Genomic DNA, 16,692 nt, shown 5'->3' with positions numbered 1-16,692 from the left:
AACAAGAGAACTGTTGGGTGGGAGCTTTTCTGATGGCCTCCCCTATGGAAGGGCAGCTCTCCTTACAGGCATGTCGGAAGGACTTGTGTTTTGTAAGCCAGGGAAATGCTTTGCATAATCGATAACTGGAGTAGCAAGGACTCCTTGTGCAAATATAGCTGTTTGTCTTCAAAGGAATACTTTTGGAGAGCTATTTTTTTTTGTTAAGTAACTCAACGTTGCTGATCCTCATTAGATTAGAGAAGTACAGGCTTTCCCTCCAGGAAAAGTATGCAACTGCTGCTATTTCTAACATTAGAAATGATTGAAACTGAGTGGTTTGAAATGGTAATTTTTCTTATAGCTGAAATTTGAAAGACGGCATTTTTCTTTCCCATGTCCATTCTCGTTATRTATCAGAATTTATGGTGTGATTTACATCCTCTGCAAGTGAAATGGAAAGGCTGACTCCTTTCAGGCTGCTACTTCTCTTCTCCCTCCGTTTCTGCAGCACCAGCCTTGACCAAACACCTGCACTGCCACCTTCTGCCTGGTTTACACCACAACGCGGCCGAGTTGCCGTGGCTGATCYGGGAAAAAGCGCCCAACGGATTTGTTTTCTCATCCTGCCAAATTCATAGCGTGTGCCCTAGGAAAACTTGGAATATGCAGAAGAAACCATGCGGGCACGTGTGCGGTCGGGGTGCTCTAAAACCAGAGTTGATTCTAGCCGGTCTGTTTTGGATGGTGACGTGTGACCTCGCCACCACCCTACGTGTAATTTAGCCCTTCGACTTTGGAGGAAGGGAACCCGGTTCTTCTCCCCACGGTCGCCCGCGGTTCTGAAACGCTTTGCTCGCCCGCTGTTAAACCAACGCGTTGGCCCAACGATTAGCTGCGTGCGTTTTTTCGAGGTTTCTGAGATGACCGAAGGGAGGCTGGTGTGAGACAAAGCTGGGCCGTGCGTTGGAATAAATCAGGATTGCTCACTTCACTTCGGAGAAGCGACCCTGACTCGGTAGCAAGGGGTTATCCGTTCCACGTTATGGTGTCAGCTGTGTTAGTTGTGTGCGTTTCTACTGTGGGTATCGAAAAAAGGGGAAAGGAAACCTGGCCGGTATGTGCCTATGTTTTATGGAGGGMTGAAAAATGTCCTTTTTTTCCTTTCTAGTTGAAATATTGTCTAAATACAATTTTCCTCAAATTGTATCTGAAAGCTAAGTGAACCCAGATATGTATTTGAGACCCTGTCGTGTGGCTTGTTTTAGCAAGTTCGTGGCCTTTTCCTTTCCTTTCCTAAGGCAGGTGAACCAACCTCACCTTCCAAACGGGAAACGTGCCTCGTGAGCGTGCTGGTTCCTGCAGGTGCCCAGCCCCACGTGCTGCCGAGGAGTTTTGCTCCCTGACAGGYAGTAGAGCTGCCCCAGCCCTACTAGCCTTTGCAAGAGAGATGGGCTGATCGCTGTCTCCTGGAAACTGCTAGAGCAATTATTAAATAGCAAAAAATCAATCTTTAGCAGCAAAGCAGTTCACGCAGGCTTGAGAGACTTGATGCATGCAGCAAAAGCTTGGAAGACTTCGCCTGTGGTTGCAAGCAGGATTTCCCTCGGCACGTTGCAGCATGTCTAAGGGAACAGTGGCACCTGGTGTTCRCTCAGCTTTCTTACACCCCAAGCTTTCCAAGGGGATGCTTGCAGGCTTGGCTAGAGCCAGGGCAGGAGTTGGTTACCTACATGCAGGTGTCTAGCGCGGGCTAAGACACCTGTGCAGACCTGGAGGCACAATACGGGGCCTATGGGACACCTGAGCGCTTCGGAACGGCAGCTAGAGGTCCAGATGGACCCCGGCAGCATGTCGAGTGAGAGGAACCTCCTCACAAGCGGTGCGATGGTTCCCCTTGGGGAGCGAATTCTCCCTACCTAGGGCTGTGGCAGCAATGCTTCTGTCACCAGGGAACCTTTGACTCAGGTGCCAAGACCTATATTTTATGAAAGCCTTATTCTGTCTTTCTCAGTGGAGATACATTTCTCATCTAATGAGCTGTCCTGGTCTGTTGGGTAGAGCAGCGTGTCCACCTGAAGGTCTGCACCATGAAGGCTGTGCTAGGACACCTCCGTGATGTAACGCTCAGGTGCTTGGCCCAGTGTGTCCAAGTGGGATTTACCACCTGAACATCTCAGCAGTTTGATCTCATGGTCTCAATTTGGGACTCAATGTGCGGTGTTGCCAAGATACCTTTCTCCAGTCAGTCTCTAATTTTGACCCAAAACCTGGGTTGAGCTTCATCTGGAGATGTTTACRCTGCTTTTCCCATCTTTGTTCTTGCTGTTAGTCAGGACAGTCCCACCGTATCTTCCGCATACACAGGGGCAACTATTCTTGAGGAAACCAAAACTTAGCGATCTCCCTGTTTGTTTCTATGCAAATGAGAACATACACACATATATGTGTGTGTGTGTGTATATATATAGTCTTGGTTTTGGAAGCTGAAATTCAGTGCATCAGTCTCACACCTCAGGTGCACACAGGACACAGCATTTCCTACYGAGATTACCAGAATGGCAAACTTGAGCTTGGACCTGCATGGAAACACTTCCCGGTGGTTTCTGTGCTTCTGCCACTTGCAGAAGTTTAGAAGTCCTACATCCTTATGCTTACCCAAAGGCTATTTTGCAGTGTTTGGAGGTTGTCCCTCTGGCCAATTTTAGCTGTGAGTTTCAGGACTACAGGACTTCTTCTCTGTTGGAGTGATGTTGTGATCAGCTTGTAATTTGATGTACGCTCCTGCGAGCCCGGCTACTTGCCCCTGACACCCATAAGTGAGCACGCTCTGCTCTGAAGCTGACGTGATGCTTAGGTAGCACAACTCTTTCGGAGACCCTGATTATTGTTCCTACTAAGTTGGAACAAAATGCATTTTGTTGACATCAGAAATAGCCAATTTCATGGCAAAACTTTAATCTGCAGAAGGTAAAATTGGGGGTGACTTTGCAAGAGAGTGAGCTAGAACAGGTTGCGTCTCGGCGATCTCCCAGGAAGGAAGAGCACCGTGCCGTAGCCCTCCCCTTTTCCCGTGAGATTTAGGAACTCACGGGCTGGCTTTACATAGCATGTGGTATCATGAAATGAAAGCTGTCACCCTGTCCTTCATGCTGCAGAAGTTTCGAGGCAGTAATAACGCTTTCCYGTAAGGGGTGACTTCTGTGTGGTGTTGTGTCGCTTGGCACGGCGTTCCTAGGACCGCAGGAGCTCTGTTCAGCTGCGGTTTGTGCAAACAAAAATGTTCAGCACAAGAACTGTTACGCACTAAAGTTTCTTTCCTATAAAAAGATGGGAGGTTTTCTGAGGTGCAGCTGAACTTCTGCTTAAAAAAATCAATGGGAATTGGGCCCTAACTCCAAATACTATTGAAATTCAGTTAAATTTCTGTTGTCTTCTATGAAGACTTCAATCTTAGGCTGGGAAATGACCCTAGTCTTACAAGGCAACAGGCATGCTGTGTGAGCGCATGGAGAACAGGCCGCAGAAGTGCRTCTCTGCAAATCCCCCAACCCTTTTACTATCAGTAGCCAAGAAAAATGGTGCTGTCTGCGATCGTTCCCACTGAACTGTTCCTTGCCAGGGTTGTGGAGAGAGCAGGAAACCTTCACTTTGCTTTCATAATATTTTGTTTATTAAATTCAGTTTTCATTGATGTCTAGAGTTGACCAAAAAAAAAAAAGTTTCCAGGAAAACTGACAAACAAACAATTCATAAATATATATATATGTGTGTGTGTTTCAAACACTGTAGGTATAAACAAGTAAAGGTTCTGTATTGCTATTTTGGGAGGTCTTGTTTAACCAGCACTTTCAGCTGGCCAATTAGCAGCAAATGTTTAACCAGTGATGAACTTCTACTTACTCTTAAATTATCAAATCCAGTGTTTTAAAGTTATTGCTCATTAGCAGACCTAACAAGAAGATATAAAGAGTGTTCATTAAAAATCTTCAATCACAGTAGCGACTATACTTTTGACAGTACATGCAGCTTTTTAGTGTTTTTTTTTTTTATGCAATTAAAACTAAAACTTTCAGAAATGGATTAAGGTGTCGGGTGTCCAGGATATTACAGGAGCCAAATTACCAGCAGGCCTGACCTTGACCCCTTCCTAAAATCTGACTTCAGATGGTGAACGCCTTGGTGTTGGCGAGGAGCGTAGGAGCTCCCTGGCTCGTGTTGGTGGCCGGAGAGGAGCTCCATTGCAATTTCTGCCCCTGACAGCACCCCTGAAAAACTAAGGGTTATTCTCTGGCCTTCTGGTGCAGCACTGCTGGTGACCCAGGGCACAGCACCCAACTTTAATAGCACTGCAATGCTTTTAATGCCTGGTGCTAACTCCTCTCCCAGCTGTAAACCTGTTTTCTGAATGTGCCAGGAGAATGGGAGCTGGGACCATCTTCACCCCAGAGGGGCTGCAGTTGGCCAGAAAGAGGGAAGATGACCAGCGCATGGGGAAATACTGCAAAACTGTAGCTGAGTGAGGTATATTCTTTCTTCCTCCCTGCATGCTCCTGGCTATGAAGGTCAAGGGAGGGAATGGTTCCAAGTGAAGGTGGAAATGCAGATCTCAACGCGGCGCTTGCAGCTTGGGACTTCCCAGCTTGGACAACTACTGGTAGCAGTGCTTTGGCTGTGGGTCCCCCTTTGCCTAGAGAGTGGTTCAGCAAGCAGCCTCTCATCAGGACTACATTGGTTCTCGCTCCCTGCCCCTGAGAGCGCCTCCGWGTTGGTGGCCACAGTACCCCCTTCCCGCACTGCTCTGCTTGGGGCACCTCTTGGGGATGGTCACGCTCGGATCCGGGTGGCCCACTCCTTTCTCTGAAGGGAAACAAGGAACAGCACTACTTGTGCTAGCCTCTTGGCAGAGGAGCCAGATGCCAGGAGGGAAGGAAACGTGCCATTCACACCGCATCTGCGAGGCCATCTGCTCAGGGCATYGCAGAAATGTGTTGCGTTGCCTTCTGACTGTCGTCTGCTCTTTCCCCRCTGGGTCTCTTGGGGTACACCACGCTGGCCATCCTGAAGAACTCATCTGCAGCGTCAAGGGCTATAAGCCGATCCTACCAAAGCAAAGGAATTTTACAGTCRCTGTGTTGCCTGGATCAGTGGCATCTCCCTGTTCAACATCCTCCCCTCCAAGGTGGCTCTCCTAACAGCTCTTGGGCAAAGTCAGGCATTAGCCCTTATCTTTTTCCCCCTTCAGTCACCCAACTGCAAGAGGACCCCGTTACAGGCTTAGAATAATTTGCAGGGCTGGACTGATGGCACTACAGCCRCAGATGTTTCCGAAAAAGCTCAACAGGTGAGCTGTAAGTGGAACAGCTGGTGTGGAGGCCAACATACRCAGGAGCTTGCTGCAGTGCAGCTCACTTGCTCCTACTGCCTTCTTTGACACCGCTTGTAGAAGCAGGGATGACAKCAGGCTCCGAGCTACTCACCAGCACAAAAAGGTACCGCTCAGAAAGCTCCCAGCTGGTTGGGAAGATGTTTGTCTCTTCAGAGAGCTTTAGCAGGATCTCCCGGGCTTTGCCCATGTTCTGGGAATCACTGATAATGCTGAGTTTCGTCACTGATAACAGGGAGTCTGCTTCCTTCTGGAAACCTAGRGCAGAAACGGTCATCCCTGAGTCCTGCGCGCTCTTTTGATGTTCCTTATTCTACCTTACCTTGYGCTGCTGCTTTCCCTCCTTGCCAACATGAGCTTGTGTTTCCCTGAGGCAGCCCCCATGTCTGCACTTGGAGTAGGCATGGCCTCGCTGGTGGGGAGGGGGGAAAAGTCTAGAAGAATTCAAAAGGTGTTTATTGCTAGTTTTCCAGTGAAGGGCTACTAACACTCCCCACACGCTTTCCCTGTATGTCAGTTCAGCTCTTACGTGCTCCTGATAAACCTACAGCAAGTACATTCAGGGTTGGCTGGGGGTCCTGTGGGTCCCGGTGATTGGAGCTATATGTTGTCAGCAGGTGTCCGATCAAAGATATAAAAAACCTACTGCAGTGATACGTGTGTGGATAATTACTCCAGAAGCAGTCAGCGTTTCCCATAGGAAGGGTATCCCGAGGAGGAAAGGGAGAGGATACCAGGGGATGATCGGAAGATCTTCAAGGGTGTCAGCTCGTTGCTCCCGTGTTTGGCCCGTAGAGGCAACGTGAGCATCTTGACGAAGACGAATGCCCATCCCTGGCTATAAATTTATAACGTTCCTCCCCTCTGAACCCCAGAGTGGCAGGCAGGGTGGGAACGGCTGAGATGCAAATCACATATGCTCCCAGCGATGATGTCTTAGAGCAGCCCCAAGCCATGCAAGGATGCTCGAGTCGCACGTTCCTCTTATTAGCGGCCGCCCATTTCTGCGGTGTCACTCGTGCGAGCCGCTTGGCCAACGGGCCAGCATCACGTGTGGTCGCATAGCTGCTACCTTTCCCTGGTGGAGTGCACAGCGTGCCTGGCTGGAGCTCACTGCTTGTGGGACAGAAAACAGTAGGCCTGGGAGGGCCCCTGTTGAGCCATTTCTTCAGRTGAGAGGCTGTTTCAAATTTACTTAGGTGCAAACAAAGTGGGGGGGATTGCCTCAGACCTGCTGGCATGAGCTAAGGAAGAAAGATGTCTGTCTATGTTCAGATCTAAAAGGAATATTCATTCCTCCCTGCTTATCCTGTTTATAAAAATCCCGGGTGAATTCTCAGGCATCAGTCTTCCCATCCCTTTCTCTCCCACCAGTATGCTTTTGCGTACCTGTCTGAATCCTTAGCAACTACGGGATTCCTCATTTGGTACCACCACGTGTGCCCATCCTTTGTCATTTTGCTTTCCACAAAGAACGCATCTTCCTGTCCGCTAGCTTACCTAARTCTTCCAAAATGTGTTTCCACCTGCTTCTCACTTCTTTTCGGGTTTGTCGTAAGGTATAAATATCATAATTGAGCTTCTGCCATTCCTGCAAAGCAAAGGGATAACATAGTCATCTCAACRTTGTAGTGTCTCCATTGCTTTTTAGAAACGGAACTAGAGTTAAACCGATGGTTTTGGCWTTGAGGAACCAGCATGAAGGTCAATGGCCAGACTTCCATTACTGCTGGAAGAAAGCTCACTGATGAATGTAGAGTATTTTAGCTTAATGTTTGGTACAGCATCTCTGTATCTTCCTGGCCTATACAAAACAAGTAACCTACTTGGTAGCTCCACAGACACTGAGTTACCCTGAAATCAGATTGCAGGATTTAGCCTATGAGAATTTAGCTGATGGCTTGTGGCCAAAGTGGTCTCCTCGGTCAGAGGCAGGGAGGATATTGCACTGCAGCTCTGCTGTCTACTGGAAATTATAACACTGTCCTTGGCCAGAAGACAATGTAAACTTTCAAATGTACACTTCAACTTTAGGCCTGCTCCTTTGGTCCAAAGCTTGTATGAGATAAACTAACCCTGACATCCAAGTTAACATCAAAAACTGAGGTTGTGAAGATACCTTATTTGACCTTTGCAGCTTGAGAAACCAAGACCATATATTAATACTTGCCTTCTGTCAACTATTGCGACACCTTGTTGTATGTGCTTGCAGTGAAAATGGCATGATGGTAGCCCTTAGGAAACTAAAAGTTTGAAAAAGAGCTATCGCTCTATCTGGGACAGACATACGGTATATTCTCCAAACTGCTCAGCCCTCTGCTAGGCATTTAACTAGAATACAGGAGTTTTCAAAAGCACTTAAGAACAATAAGACTCAACTTTTTTAAGGGCTGGGGTGCAGCCTTTAAGTGGCAGAAAAGAGTTGCGCAACTAGATATTTGAGGTTTGAGTTGGAATCATTTGACATAATAACTATTCTTAGGGATTGCCTGTTCGTGTAGCTAATGCCTCGGTTGAGTATACAGTACCTGTACTTGGAGTTGACCTCAAGCTTTGTATGTGCATAATGGGATGCTGTCTGAAGGGGAAGGTTTTCAGGTTACTTATTAAATTTGCACCAATGCAAGTAAACGTATCTGTTTATACTAGCATACGTTCCTACGGGAACACACGTACTCTTCAATAAAAGCAGGAGCGTTTTTCCTAGTTTAGTTTAATAAGTTTACACGCGTGAAAAGATGCATTGATGGAAGTGTCCACGCAGCAGGTTGTGCTGGTTGCTAGCACATGGAGATCATTTGAGTGATGTTACAATCTTAATGGTTTTCGTTTCTGAGCAGCAGATTGCRCAAACGTATTCTACAAGAATAAATAGGTGTTAATCTGCATCACGTCACTGGGATTTTCCTACCTGACATGTTCAAGCTGTGAAGAATATCCATGAACGTAGGTTATGCTTTAGAAATGTGACCGGCTTCCTGACCCGGGGTGCCTCAGAGAACCTGCTTGCCCCATTTAGCCCTACTGTCTCCTGCGGGTGGTGGCTGATCCTACAGCCCGTTAGTGACCAATTGCGCCCGTCAGCCRTCGCGGTTCAACCACCAGCCTCTGCAGCGTTACGCGTCGGAATGTAAATGGATTTGCAAGTTCCAATGTTTCTGTCCCAACAAGCCTGAAATATTGGTTTTGAGAGTTTTTTATTTTATGTTTTATTAAAAAAAGAAAAAGAAACTYGGTGCACTTCTGCTGGTCGTGTAAGGTTGTATGTTTGGTTCTGTGGAGTACCTCGTTGAACAGTATTAACCGATTAAAAGCCACTCTCGGGCAACAGCCAGGCTCCTGCATGAGCTCTGTACCTCTAGCATCCCAAAGGGATTTAGGTGCCAACGCCAACTTTTGCATTTATGTATCTTCCCACGTTTATGAGGAGCAGTGTAAATCTCGAGGCCTGCCTGAGCCTCCTGCAGATCACCATTTGGTTTTTAAGCAACTAAGTTCAGTAAAGGCCTTCGCTCAATGCACTTGAATGTGATTTGCCCCGTAACCCTCCCCCTCACACACACGCTTTCTGGTGTGGTAAAGAGCTGGAAGTTGTAGTGCTTTCCTTGAATGCAGCCAACGTGTCAAGACTGCAGAGGTTTAAACGACCAGCCTGTTTTCTGGTTGTTCAGTGACARCTACAGCAGCTCCTTTGAGATTACGATTTGGACGAAAGCTGTTAACAGGGTTAAAATACTCATGAATTTATGTCAGGGGCGCGGGGGAATTTAGGACCAGCGTGCAGCAGCTTGCTCCGAGCTGCTCCTCTGTCCAGCTCGGGGACAGCAGACCCTTTCCTTTTCAGCTTAGCGTTGGTGCTCGCTGTGAGCTAGTTTCACTGATGGGCGCCGAGCTGGTCTCCTGACCTTGCTGGTACTTGCAGATGGCTTTACTGTTTGTACATGAAGGCACCTGACTGCTAGCGCTGCAGATCAAAATGCCATTTCAATCCTTAACCAGGAAAAGGGAGGAGGCAGTAACAAGCCTCTTCTCTCGTGGCACAGATTCATGGTTACGAAGTGAAGTCCTCTCCATGAAAAAGACTTTTTTTTTTTTTCAATCGAAGAAAGCTTTGTGGGAYGTTTCCCCAGTCTTGAAAGTTTTCGATTTTTGGCAGAGCTCCCATGGAAACATCTCAGCCTCCTCATGACCTCACAGCCTAAGCAGAAAGGAGAGCAAACCAGTTTGGGCACATTGGTGGGAGAATGAGCTGTGCGTCTCTGACCTGCTGCATAGATAAACCAGTGCTTTGATGGACACGATCAACATGTCTGTTCTGATTCTGGTGAGGATTTATGGTGCTGCAACCTSAGCATCTCACCCGAGTCACTGCAGGACTCAGCTACAGAGCTGGACACCTCCAGGTGGAGATTTGTCTCGCCCGCCTTAGACTAAACATCCCTGGTTTTAGGAAGCTCCAGTGAACCTCATCTTAGGTTCCTATTGCATGGTGGCTTTTGCAATTGCAAGGTGCTCCAGCTGGCTCTTCCAAGCCCAGTGTCGCTATTAGCAGTCACTCCTAGCAAACAGTATCAAGCAGGATGAGCAATTGTGCGGGAAACGGGCGCACCCAAGAAGTCACAGTCCCTATCTTGAAGAGCTTGCTGCCCTGGTTCAGTGAGAAGCTGGGTGGAGCAACCCTGGCCAGCTTTGCGTGACTGCTGTCACCTTGAGCTGGAGCTGCCAAGCAGGGCAATGAGGAGGAGCCAGGGGGAAGGAAACCGCTCTGCACACGTCTGGTGTGGGGTCAAGGAATTGGCTGGTGGCTCATTACCCGCCCCTTCTTCTGCTGAAAAGGACAGGAAGGAAGCAGAGAAATATTGCCCGCGCCAGGCAGGGAAGAAGCATTTTGTGGGTGATGCAGAGGACACGAGGCTGCGTTCCTGGAGGTATTCGCTGCTCTCACTGCACGGCTTCCAATAAACCACATCATCTTGCTGTGCCTCAGATAGCAGTCAGTGACCACAGGCAAGCTGCTCTGTCTACACGCATTGCCAGACCTCCTGCTGACAGCGCCTGGCCCTTCATGGGCACAACTCAGCACGCTTCGTTGGCAGCAGTCCGTAGCCCAGGCCTGACTTGCCTGCAGAAAACATCTTTAGGGAAGAGCYGCAGATCCCTGGGCCCGGAGACAGCCATCCCTGGCCAGCCTGGCTGACATCCAGCCTTGCACAAGGCAAGGAGCCTCCCGCGGCCACTCCGGCGTCGAGCTTGTAATTTATAGATGAGCTACRGGAGCTCTTTCAGCAAAATGGGCTGTCTTCATCTAAAGACCTGCCCCAAAAAACCTTTGCAGGCAAATAGGCGCAAACAGGCTCCTCCAAATTACAGGTTACCTCTTTGTATCGTGTGAAGGAACCAGGTTGTTTCCACCAAACAAACTAASACCTTCTTCATATTTCAAGGAAGAGCATGGCAGAGGAAAACATGTTTTTTTCATCAATTCATCAGTGCTATTACCCAAAATTACTGGTATCACTGCCAAAAAGGTATGGCTATACATCGGTTATTCTGCTGCAGTACCTGGTGGGGAGAGGGCTCTGTATTCCCCCCCACACACAAAAAGCTAGAGGTAGTCCCGCTGCATCCTGACCCACTGCTTCTCCTATCCTGGCTTGCAGCATCTTCTCTCCACTACCACATGGAAAATAATAATAATAAAAAAAAGGTTTTGTAAGATGTGTGCACTGAATAAATAAGAATGCAGTCCTCCTCTGTGCCCAGCGTGGGGGCAGCCCCTCTTCTGCAYGCTTTGCCCGGGGCCCATCCTGCCCGGGGCCACATCCGCTCCTCCGGGCAGCGGGGACCGAGCAGCTCCCCAAAGCCGATTACGGCTTTTGCCGCTGCTGTTCTGCAATTAGACTTTTTCTCTCTCTTGGGGCTGATCTCGCATTAGATGAAGCAGTTTGGCCTAGTTTTAAAATGCTCATTGGAGTAAGAGCAGATTTCTGCACCCGGGACCGAACGCAGGAATGTCAGATTTTCCGGCCAAATATTTTGCTGTTCTGCAGCACATAAAAAGGGCTAAAATTTGTGTTCAAGTCTTCTCTTTAAACGAATGAAAGGCCCTGCATGGGCACGCAGGAGACCCAGGCGCACCCCTGCTYGGGGCTGAGCCAGGCATGGGGCTCATCCATCTGTGCCTCAGTTTCCCTCCTGTATACTGGAGATGGTGGAGATGCCTGCAAACTGACAGCTGCAAAGGGTGCTATGCCACAGTTATAAATCGCCGTCAGTCAAACCACGCGGCGCTGCTGGGAGCCGCCTCCTCCCTGTTGCTCGCAGCAGCGCTTCGGCAGAAAAGCCGCTCCCAGGAGCGCACCGTGGGCTGGCTTTCCTCCGAGTTAGCAGCTGCATCGCACCAAGAGACAGGCTGTGTGCCCGCATGTTTGTTTGCGGAGAGGGCTCTATTTCTTTCCTTTTTTTTTTTTTTTTTTTTTACGAATGAGCGTCGCTTTTAGCGGCTCTGCGGGTCGAGCGCGTAACGAGCCCTAAATCACGAAAGGCAGAGCGCAGGCTGCGGTCTGAAGGTATCACGCGTGCTTCCGCGATGCCCTGAACCCACGGCAGCAGCTTTGGAGCTGCCCGGGCAAACCTGCTGACCGCCGCGGAGTTGTCCTCGTTTCCTTCCACCGATTTCGGCTGGATTAAGCCTCGCCGCCTTCTCTAACGAAGACGAGCGGTCACGAGGCAGAGAGAAGCGTGGTGGGGAAGAGGAGATCTTCAGTTCGAGTTGCCATGGCAGTAAAGGCTGTGGGCTATCATGAAAATGTTGTTTCAAAGCTCTCTATTGTAAACATCAGCATTAAGTCTACCCTCACTGGGGGGGGGGGCAAAAAAGAGCATTAAATGGGGATTCTGGTCATATGTGTTTACAAAGGATTGCATTATCTCATTTTAATTTGAAAAAAAAAAAATAGTTAATTTTTATCTTAACTGTGCYGCTGGAGTTTAAGTCCCCTAGTGGAAACTGCGCTTTTGTTTAGGGGGGACTATCTCGGGGCAGGGGGAGAGGTTTTTAGTCTTAGCCTCTTGGATAAAACGAGACCGCTTTCGRATCCCGCTGGAATGAAATGCACCTCCGGGTTTTACGGAAGACAGTTTGGAACGGGGGAAACGTGTCCATGATTTTCCTTAGTCTGTTCCTAATCCGCTGGGAATCTCCTTTGCGCAGGCAGGCTTTACAGGAGGCGGTCAGGCCCGCGACCGCCCCCCCCTTACATAACAGCGGCGATTTTCCCTCCGGTGCCAAGAGCTGTGCCCGTTCGCCTGGCCTCGATAATTACCCCGTAAGCAATTAGAGAAGTATTTGACCTGGCGCGGCGTCAGAGCGGCGGCCCAGCTCAAGGCACTGCAGAGCGAGCGCCGCYGGCGTGGGATGGGGGTAAGCGCGGGCGAGGCGAAAGCAAAAGGCCAAACCGGAGAAACGGGGGACAAAAAAGCTCGGAGCGGAGCTGGWGAAGGGCGACGTGTGAAACGGGGCTGCGCCCGTGTCGGGTGCAGGGCTCCGCGCTTTCTCGGGCGACGCCGCCAGCGCGCGTTTTGTCAGCTGCACGCGGGGCGTCTCCCGTCCCAGCTCAGGACGGGTCTTCTCCTGCCACTAGAGATATCCTGGCTTTTTGGGGAAGAGCATCCAGCTAAGGCTAAGTCTGCACCAGCAACAGAAGCAAGTCTGTAAAGTGGAAGAGCAGACAGCAGGACCTGCTGTCCACACTATAAACATTTGAGGGTTTTGCTTCAGTCTGCTCCGAGAGACTAACTGTCCACAGGCATGGGTCTCCGCAGGGGCTTAGCAGATGGTTGAAGGAGCTCATGATTATGCTGGAGCTAGTTTTGACTACGGAAAATAAGCCTTTTCTCACTGTTTTATCCCATATTCACTATGGTAGCTCTCTTCTCACCTCTGAGCCTGTGTCCAGCTGGTTCCTCACCACGATCATGTTGTAGAGTATGCGGTCGTCATCCGCCTCGGTGTGGGTCATGTCGTGGGGGGTGCTCCACAGGTTCTGCTCCTCGTCCCGYGCCAGCGTGGCCCCGAAGGAGGCGTACGGGTTGTTGTTGCTGCGGAGAGGAGGGGTGAACRTGAGGAAGGGCCTGCTGGTGGACGGCACCCTCCCATCGCCTGCCTTCCTTTTACCTTCCCACCCCCAAAGCCCCTTTGAAAGCACCCACCTCACCCTCTCTGGGCCAAACAAAAGTTATAATAACTTAGACTACAAAATCCCCACAGCTTTCTGGAGAAGGGCATGGCGTTGTGGAGGGAGTTTTCTTTCTGCCTTTGCAGCCATGCCAAGATCCCGCCAGGAAGATCCGTCCACGTGGAGATTTTGTGCGCAGAAGGGCAGATGCATGCAGAGCATCTCCGTTGCCTGCTGGCCAAAGAAACAGCTTCTACCCATCTTCTTCTCAAAGCCATTGTGGATGAACAGTATTTTATTGTGGGCAAAGGAAGAGGACACACGCAATTCTACTTGAACACCAGAAGACACTTTGTCACTGGGAGGGCGGTTGAACTCCRGAGCAAGTTGCCCAGAGAGGTAGTGGAGCCTCCATCCTTGGAGATATCCAAAACCCAACTGGACATGGTTCTGGGCAGCCTGCTCTAGGCTGCCCTGCTTGAGCAAGAGGTGGGACAAGATGATCTCCAGAGATCCCTCCAACCCCAGTGATTCTGTGCTTCTGTTTTCTTCACAGCAGCCCAAACCCTGCTGAGTCAAACAGCAAATCCCAGCAGCTCCCCACCGGAGAGGTATGGCCAATGCAGCCAAACAGCACGGGGAGCAGGGCTACGGGCAGACAGGACTTACAGCCAAGCACTGCCAAAGTATCCAGGAGTTCTGGCTCAACATCCCACCTGCTGAGGCCCTGGCTTTATTTTGGGGATGGAAACATCCTCGCTCTGCTTGTGAACTCTTGTATTTACTTGCTTAATGATTAGMAAAGCAGGGCATCATCGTCTGAAAAGGCTGTTCCCCACCAAGACAAGGAGCTTCTCTACGCACTGAGAGCAGTGCTATTTTATGGCTCTATATTACAATCAGGCTGGGTTTTTTCTTCCCTTTTTCCTCTTTTCTTTTTTTTTTATAGGATTATTTAATTCTGTTGGGATAACTTTTACGCAAGTACTGTGCTAACACTTGCACGTTTCTAATCAAGACATCCAGACGTTCAAGAGCAACAACAAGAGCTGAGAAATACATCAAGACTTACATAATAGTATCATCAACCACCCTAYGGTAATTCCTGCTCAGTTCTTGTTAGAACAGACCAATATTTATTCTATTTGCTTTCCCAAACCCTTGTTTTGTACGAACGCTCTCCAGTGAAACCTCAGATAACACTGCGGGCGGTTTATCTGTGCTGGCACAACCCTTACAAAAGATGCTAAGAGGAGCTCCAGCATATAGATAAAACAGAAAAATCGTTCACATCAGCATTCCTGCAGAAAAGTTAATTAGACTTTCAATAAACCAAGAAGCCTGAGCAACACGTAACGAGGGGAAGGATAATCTCTCATTAAGGACAAGCGAAAGAACGTAACATYGAGGGTGTGGATGGCACAGCTCAGCATTTCTACACCAAAGCCAAGTTCGGTCAAACCATTTCCCCTTCTCCTTTCCTCCTCTCCAGCTCCCCAGCATRGCTCAGCCAAGGGCTTTCCCACAGCTATGGGCAGAAATGACCAGGGTGGAGGCAGCAACAGGCCAGTGCAGATGGCACAGAGGGGTGTTCCTGGGATGCCAGAGCAAGCATCTGTTAATGCCAGCAGGGTTTGCGAGGGGTGTTTTGGAGCCTCTCTGGAGAGCAGACAGGACCCCAGCATGTAAGGTGTCACTTGTGGGCAAGACAGGCCGCGAGCGTGAGGTGGGTACCATGCTTCTGCCTTCAGCRGGATCTCCTCGCTCCCTGATCGGTAGCTCTTAACATCTGAGTTACTGTACAAACTATTTGGCAATAACCCTTACACGCCTTAGCTTTTACGAGCCRCTCCCCTGCCCAAAGCAAGGCGGTATCTTCATTTCTGAGCAGACAAACCGCGGTGCAGAGCGTGAAGCAGCTTATCGGGGACGCAGGCAGGAGCAGAGCCCAGGTCCCCCRCACACGCCCTTGGCCGTAGCAGAGGAGAGGCAAGCCCGAACCCCTCTACGTGCGAGATACCTCGCTCCGGCCGCCGATACGTTCTTCAAGCACCAGGCCCTGTGCAAGCGTCCTTCTGGAAACCCCCAGCAGCGCCAGCAGCCGCCCCAGCAGCTTTGCCCTAAAACCCCAAAGCCTCACGTCCCCGAACCAAGCTAAGGGCCGGGATATTAGATTGATAATCGYGCAATAGCAAGCGCCTTCCGAACGCCCGGCGGTTTTACAGGCTTTCCTGCTTAAAGCCAGCATTAATTGGATTGTCAGGTGAAGGCATGTTACTAAAGAAAGGTGCCCCGTGCGGCCGGATAGGGGACGGCCACGTCCTAAGACCGTAAAGCAATAAGGAGCTCGAACCTGTCCACACCTGTGCTTAACGCTCATTAGGTTAATACGAATTTCCTGGGCCAGAGGCCCCCCTCCTGCCCCGCGGTCAGGATTATCTGGTTATTATTTAGGACTTCTGTCACAGCGGGAAATCAGGACAGTGCCRGAGAGCCAGAGTCCTCCTCTGCGGCCCCTCTCCCGGCACGCTCCCGCGCGCTGGGACCCTTGAGGCGAGGGCAGCGACGGGACCGCAGAGCGTTTCGGGAAGGCCCTCGGGCGGCCCGAGGCGCTTCGGGCGCTTGCCCGCTCCGAAGTCATCCCGCTGGCTCAGACGGACGCGCTCGCGCCGTGACGCCTGCCGGGTCTTGTCTTAGCGCCGGGCGGCGAGAGCTGACGAGCGGCGCGCTCAAAGCGACGGCCGTAAAATTATCCCGGGCCGTCTCGGGAGAAGGTGAATCGCCCCCCGCACCGGAGCTGAATTGCCAAGTGCAACATGTATTTTTGGGAAGACCGGCTCRGCGCACGCCGGGAAGCTCCCGCGGGCTCCGGGTGCTGGGCAGGGAGCCGCGGCGGGGGCGCGCTCTGCCCGATGAAGCCGCAGCCTAAGCTGGATTTGCGGCCGTGGCCCAGCACCTGGTGCGGGGATAAACCCGCTGTCCCGGAGCTCTCGGGCTCCGAACGGCTTGGGAAAGGCGCGCAGGCAGGAAAAGGCGAAGGGAAGAAGCGTCTCCGCGCGCCGGGGCCGAGCCGGCGGCAGGATGCAGCGCGCCGGGGGCTGGACCGGCATCCTGCATCCCGCATCCCGCACCCACCTCAGCAGAGGCTCC

General features: G+C 50.5%; 1 protein-coding gene across 1 annotated transcript in view; it reads right to left on the bottom strand.

The window, feature by feature from the left end:
- Positions 1–3,680: 3,680 nt before the first annotated feature.
- Positions 3,681–16,692, bottom strand: part of MREG (melanoregulin) — a 13,307-nt gene continuing 295 nt past the window's right edge. Inside the window, exons 2-6 of the mRNA XM_085299539.1 lie at positions 16,678–16,688; positions 13,306–13,465; positions 6,866–6,956; positions 5,460–5,623; positions 3,681–5,081 (exon numbers count right to left, since the gene is read on the bottom strand). Coding sequence (XP_085155665.1) covers positions 4,950–5,081; positions 5,460–5,623; positions 6,866–6,956; positions 13,306–13,465; positions 16,678–16,688 — 558 coding nt within the window. The 3' untranslated portion in view covers positions 3,681–4,949. The remainder of the gene's footprint in view (positions 5,082–5,459; positions 5,624–6,865; positions 6,957–13,305; positions 13,466–16,677; positions 16,689–16,692) is intronic.

Source organism: Rhea americana, unplaced genomic scaffold, assembly GCF_003343005.1.
Source record: "Rhea americana isolate MKP2758 unplaced genomic scaffold, rheAme1 scaffold_15, whole genome shotgun sequence".
NCBI lineage: Eukaryota > Metazoa > Chordata > Aves > Rheiformes > Rheidae > Rhea > Rhea americana.
Note: the sequence above shows the minus strand (reverse complement) of the source record. Positions and strands in the feature narration are given on the sequence as shown.